At 34.1% G+C, this 6,161-nt stretch overlaps 1 protein-coding gene across 3 annotated transcripts in view; it reads right to left on the bottom strand.

Moving 5' to 3' along the window:
- LOC117123496 (E3 ubiquitin-protein ligase RNF113A-like) overlaps positions 1 to 6,096 on the bottom strand; it is a 10,979-nt gene extending 4,883 nt beyond the window's left edge. The window contains exons 1-5 of one of the 3 annotated variants that reach the window (XM_033269446.1): positions 5,907 to 6,096; positions 5,469 to 5,539; positions 4,545 to 4,637; positions 3,638 to 3,745; positions 3,297 to 3,406 (exon numbers count right to left, since the gene is read on the bottom strand). In XM_033269446.1, the coding sequence (XP_033125337.1) occupies positions 3,297 to 3,406; positions 3,638 to 3,745; positions 4,545 to 4,637; positions 5,469 to 5,539; positions 5,907 to 6,012 (488 nt within the window). In that variant the 5' untranslated portion in view covers positions 6,013 to 6,096. The remainder of the gene's footprint in view (positions 1 to 3,296; positions 3,407 to 3,637; positions 3,746 to 4,544; positions 4,638 to 5,468; positions 5,540 to 5,906) is intronic. The other 2 variants (XM_033269453.1, XM_033269461.1) reach the window with 2 other exon arrangements.
- Positions 6,097 to 6,161: the final 65 nt, after the last annotated feature.

Raw genomic sequence — 6,161 nt, 5'->3', positions numbered from 1 at the left:
TGTGTTCGATTCCCACACGAACCTTTTTTTTTATTTTATTTTTATAAGGCAGTTTAGTTGATAAAAAAAAAAAAAAAAGTCGCCCTATTTACACGATCTTTTGTTACTTTTTCGCCAGTGACATCATGGTAAAATCGTATATAATCAATCGCCTATAACTTCATAAAAAAAAAGCCAAAAAAACGATTTTAAGGTTGATTCTATTATTAATGGCATATCAAAAATTCTCTCTAGAACAAAAAATCATTTTGCTAGTTCTCTTTTAAGCTTGTGTATCAATAAATTTCGTTAGTCTAAAGAAGGTGCTACTGCTATACTAATATGGCTTCTACTTTTATTACCAGTTTAGAAAAGTTTCTTTTGGCATTTGTTTAAATTGCCGTACTTGTGCCAATAAGTGCCCTGTTTGAATAAGCGCCCCTGGATTCCTATCTAAGCAAGGAACCCTGCAATTATCCTGCTAATCTGAATTGGCAGATGGCCAACACAGCACTAATTTCATCTGCTGTTGTGTAAATACCCCAACATTCTTGCCATGAACCATGCTCTCTCAACGATTACCCTTTTTTCACCAAAACCATTCGTTTATCTTCATTTAAAAAAAGTTTCCCTTGAATTTTTAAATTTCCCATAAGCACCCCTTCAAATTTCATCTATTTCCAGAAGCGCCCCTCAATTTCCACTCTGTTTTCATAATCGCCCTGTTTGAATAAGTGCCCCTCCAGGGCTTGAAATTAACTTTTTTTCTTGGTAGCACTGCCAAAATTTTCTAGCACCCCCAAAAAAATTTGGTGGGACAAGTAATTTTTTTAGTAGCACATATTTCCCCATCCTTTTCGCATCCCTTAAGAAAATAAGCGCTGCGCAATATTTTATTCTTTATATTTCCTAACAAACCCCCAGCCACCCACACCTACACTGTCCTTTATGGATTATTATGCAAGAAAGAAGACATGAAAGAAAAAGAGAAGAGATTTTTAAAAATTAAAAAAAAAACAAGAAAAATAATAAATAAGAAATAACAAAAGGAAGGAAAGAAAAAGAAAGAAAGAAGTAAAATGGTGGAAAGAAAATGACAATGAAAAAACTAAAAGAAAGGTAAGTATCAAAAATGAAATAAGAAAAGGATGAAACAATATTAAAAAGAAAAAAAATATTAAAAAGAAAAAAGATATTAAAGGGATAGTAAAGAAAAAAGGTGCAAGGTAAAAAATTCAACCTAACTGGAAGGTAGGGAAAGTATTTCATGGAAAGTTTCAATTGTTAGGAATATTTCTAAGAAAATTACAAATTTCTGTAAATTATTAACAGATATACACAATATAAAAAAGAAAAACATGAGCAGTAATAATGTGCTAGCTAAACTGTCTAGTCAATGGACTGCCGAAATCTGCAGTTAGTGGATTGATATATTGATTATAAAATTATTAATTATTATTACTGAAACATTAATTATATTTTCTGTACACTTTCTTTAAAATTTTCTGTATTTTTCTTCATTTGTGCAGGAAATTTCGAGAAAATAGGTCCGCAGAATCGCATTAACACTGCAAATGCCTATACATTGGTTACAATAGCCACCGGCCGACTTTACTGTAACATTTGCGCGGAAATTGGCAGACTTATTTTTAATATGCGTGGATGGAATTTTTTCTTTAAGAGATAACTCTATATCAATTTACACATAATAATTTCAACCTAAACAGAGTTTTAGAGTTTTCACCAACATTTCGGGAGTGGTGAGATTCCAGTTCCACACTTGTCAAAGGCCATTTAGGCTTCGTTTTATGCCCGAAAAATTGGCATCACACAGTCGGCCGGCGACACTTCTTATTTAGGTTATAATGTAGCTTACAACATTAGGCCTGGGCCTGTACAACTTCAGCAAAGTATCTTATACCTACATATATAATGATTTATAGTTTCATTTTCTTGTTCAATGGTTGTTTTTATTGAGAATTATTTACAAAGGTTTCACGAAGTAACATATCCCAAACATTGCAAGTTACCCCGAATGATGTAATATCCCAGCATTCTGATTGGTTTACAACTTGCAATGGACTCAACATACCTTACTCGCCAGCCGGTGTAGTCAGGCGCACACGTGGTTTGGGATGTTACTCCGTGAAATATAGTTTTGTAATTGGAAGGTCTGCTACCAGTTAGTTTGATGTTGTTTTTTTGTTAGGTTTTTTGTTGTTGTCAAAACAAGAAACATTCCTTGTAGAATTATATATTTTTTATATATCTTATAGATTAAATTAACCAATTAATTCAATTGTTGCACTTTATTAATTCCACGTTTAAAATTTAATCTTTAAATATCATTTATATACAACTCAATTTTTATATTATTTCAAAACACGATTAAACAATCATTTTGCTTACTTTCCGCTGATACTTTGTTAAGAGCGAAATACTGTAAATTGTTTGATGGAGGCCATTACTAGTTGCCTATGAAATAACTCTGCTTTCCGTCTACTGCATTCAGTGAGAAACGTTCCCAATTCCAGGCTCCTCCTGGTAGACACAGACACCGAGGTTGCCAGACACAAAGTCATTTGACTCTTTGTACGCCGCCAATACGAACAAAAGTAGGTCAGAAGCCGACTGGCTCGTTCAGTAAATAAATGGTAGTAAAGGAGTTGCTTTCTATATTATTTCATTTAATTAGGTTTCAAAATTTGGTGTGAGACCTATTTGTTTGTTTTTTTGTAAATTTCAAGATGTTGCTTATTTGAGATGCATGTTGTTAAGGAAACGTTCACAATTACGAGGAGGTACAGGTAAGAGTAGCACTCAATAAAATAGTAAAAAATCGTGCAATTCAATGTTTTCATACCAGTCTCCTTCGCTTTGACGGTGATCGTTCATTTACCAAGAATAAGATGAGCGCACATCGACACGGTTTTAGTGTACGACGTCACACTTTAACAGTCTAGGTCATGCTGATTGGTTGATACAGTACATGTAAAATGAATAACATGTTTCGCTTTTGTTAAGTTTTAGGCTCCTCAAAATTGCATCGATTGGCTTCACTAAAACCACTAAAACAATGAGCAAAATAGTGTGGATTGGCTTCACTAAAATCACTAAAACATTGAGCAAATCAGCTACAGTATTATTGTAAAAATTAGTGCAATATCACAGTAATCTAAACCAATGGTAGGCACTGAACCAAGGAAATCATTGGATACCTGGTTCAATCACTTTGCTTCTCACTTCTCACTGAACTTAAAATTCACATCTTCTCCACTCTTATTCACAAGAAAAAAATAGATTGACCATCAACTAACCTGACATGTCCACTTGAAGCGTTGCCTTGCGCCGTGTCTCTCTTTTCAATGTAGACTGCGTAATTATTCAATCCTCGGTAGATCTTATCATCTTCTTTACCTTTTAGTTCCTTTAAACAAAGGGATGACATTTAAATGAGAGCTGTACGTTTTTTCAACCAAAAATAAAATATAATATCATAAAAACACTCCAAATAAATTTTTATTAAATTTCAAAGAATATGTAACATTCAAAATTTTTTACTTGAACAAGCAATTAAGTTTATCTGTTTAGTATGTCAAGATTCAAGATGACTATCATCAGTGCATAATGTGCTGTGCATCATTTTGTATAATATTACCTCATTGATTTTCTTTTGTTTCTCAAATATTGCTCTTGCATCAACATTGCTTTCGGTATCAATTTCGATGGTTGATGTGGCTCCTCTATCATCAGGTCCTTCAGATTTCTAAAAAAACAATACAAAAATCTCATGGAGAACACTATTAAATCAGTGTTGAGAGCAGCTTAGCTCAGTCGGCTAATCTGGAGGTAGCCACTGTGTGTGCGCTGAGCCGTGGAAATCTCTAGGTCCCCAGTTCAATTCCATCGCTGCCACTCCTTGTGTTTCAGACGGGGGCTGAAATACAAGTTACAATAGCGCACCGTCTTTCGGATGAGACGTTTAAGGCGTTGGCCCCATGTGCATTTATGGCCCATGTGCACGTTAAAGAACACAGTACACACTTCGGAAAAGAGTAGGGGATTGTCTCCCGGTGTACTGCCCAATCAGCACCAGAAGGACCCCACTTGAAATATGTCTTCTTCTAGACTTTCGCAGGCTATCCTTGGTGTTTACACCAAAAATAAATCCAATCCAATCCAATCAAACCCTTAATTTAATTTTGTGATGTCAGTCTTCCTAACCTCATTATGATACATACCTGATATATTGAAATAGAGGGGCTGAGAAATTCAATTACATAATTCATACAGATGGAGGGTTCAGACCACTTCAGCCCCATGGGTGAGGCTGAGGCACGTCAAGATGGCTGAAAATGGCACTCACAGACTAAAAATTTGAATGCAATTTTTTTTTGCCTAATTTTTTAACTGTGAAAAATTTAGTGGGAGAAACCCGGCTGGCTGGACCAATTCTATAAGTGTTGCATACTCATGCATAATCAAGAAATCAATCATTTACATGTTTTTTTATATCCTATTGTCTATGTTGTCAGTAATTATAAACATAATTAAAAATTACATACTGCTGATCGTGTAGATTTGTAATTGACTTGAACTCCTTTTTCCTCATCACTATCGTCGCTGTATTTCACTTCTTCTCGGAAAGTTTTTTTTGACTGTAAACAAGAAAATCAAAATGAATTTTTATTCACCGAAAAGTAAAATATTTTGAATACTATTTTAAAATGAAGGTCCTTCTACCACAAAATATGGTGTGGTGTACCATATCGTACTTTGAGTCAAACTGGAACAATGTAATGGTCAAGGTTCAACATCTATATTCAAGTAATGACTAGATTTATTTCTGAAATCTGATCCTCCTTATTGTAGGTTTAAGAAATAGTGAAGTAGTGGCTTTCAATCAAAATTAGCATGACATAGCTCTGTTTTGGTAGGTGTACTTGCGGATCAAATTCTCAAATTCTATGGAACTTCTACGGGTACTATGGAAATTTTTATTATTACGGACATACAGTTATAAAAGTATACTATAGAAATATATAATTAGGCCTAAACTTATAAATACTGTAATGTCCAGGACAATGAGTTTCCATCAGGGGCTTTACATACTGTACTTGCTTCAAGGTAAATTTGTTCCTGGACTACTCAGACTTGTCAGATTACTGATAAATTCTTTTGAAATATGCAATAAATGTGAGCCATATCTTCACCTTCTCTGTTTTTTTTATTTATTTAATTTTTTTTGTTTTTTTGCTGAACATTTACATCCTGTTAATAATATTTTAATTTTGAGCAACCTGTATTTTCAAAGTATTTAAGTACTGTGGAAATTTTCCATTTAAAAATCTGAGATACTGTACATACAGTAGTTACTGAAGAAATGCATTTCACAAACTTGAGAACTCTGATATTGATAAGCCATAATGTGGTGGTATTATTTTTAATTTAATTATTAGACTGCTGCCAATTTTTACTGAAGAAGTTACCTTCTGAATCATTGGGTTACTTAGTCCAAGCGCCTTTTCTCTTCGCACTACTGATGATTCACCATCATTGTCTTCAAACAAAAAGAAAAAGCTTAGGCTTACTAGGGCTTAGGTCTTAATTGCCCGTTAAAAATATTAATATTTATAAAATATTCATTCACATTTTTTTCAATGAAATGACATCACATACCATATCAAATTCTGTAGCAGACACACCTCATAAATATGTAGGCCTAGCCTTAGTTGGATTAAGATCGGCATCTTAAGTCACATTCAGTATTACAGATATCAGCTAGGCCTAGAGCTATCCATTACTTGAGTTCTCAATCGAGCAGCAGGGAGCACCGCGGGCGGGCTTAGTCTACATGATCCGGTCCTCTAGGCTAGGCCAAGGAAGGCCTAGCTATAACTTACAACCTCAAAAAATAAAATTAATACCTTCATCACTGTCGCTAACCTTCCTTTTCCTTGCTGTGGCTTTACGACTTTTCTTTTTAAACATGAAAGTACAAACTTCTGCTTTTTGATCCCCCTGTTCTGCCATAATAATGATCCGAAACTAAGGTCTCTTTCTGCGGTGTATGTATTTTACAGCTTGATTGGTGTTGCCAGACACAATGTTTGAAATAGTAGTGCAGTAATAATATTTTAAACAACTTTGCAAAGAAAAATATTATTTTTAATCACATAAAA

The sequence above is a fragment of the Anneissia japonica genome, unplaced genomic scaffold (genome assembly GCF_011630105.1).
Source record: "Anneissia japonica isolate Jap-2015-1 unplaced genomic scaffold, ASM1163010v1 scaffold288292_len1863012_cov191, whole genome shotgun sequence".
Taxonomy (NCBI): Eukaryota; Metazoa; Echinodermata; class Crinoidea; order Comatulida; family Comatulidae; genus Anneissia; species Anneissia japonica.
The sequence above is the reverse complement of the archived record's forward strand: the minus strand, read 5'-3'. Positions and strand labels throughout refer to the sequence as shown.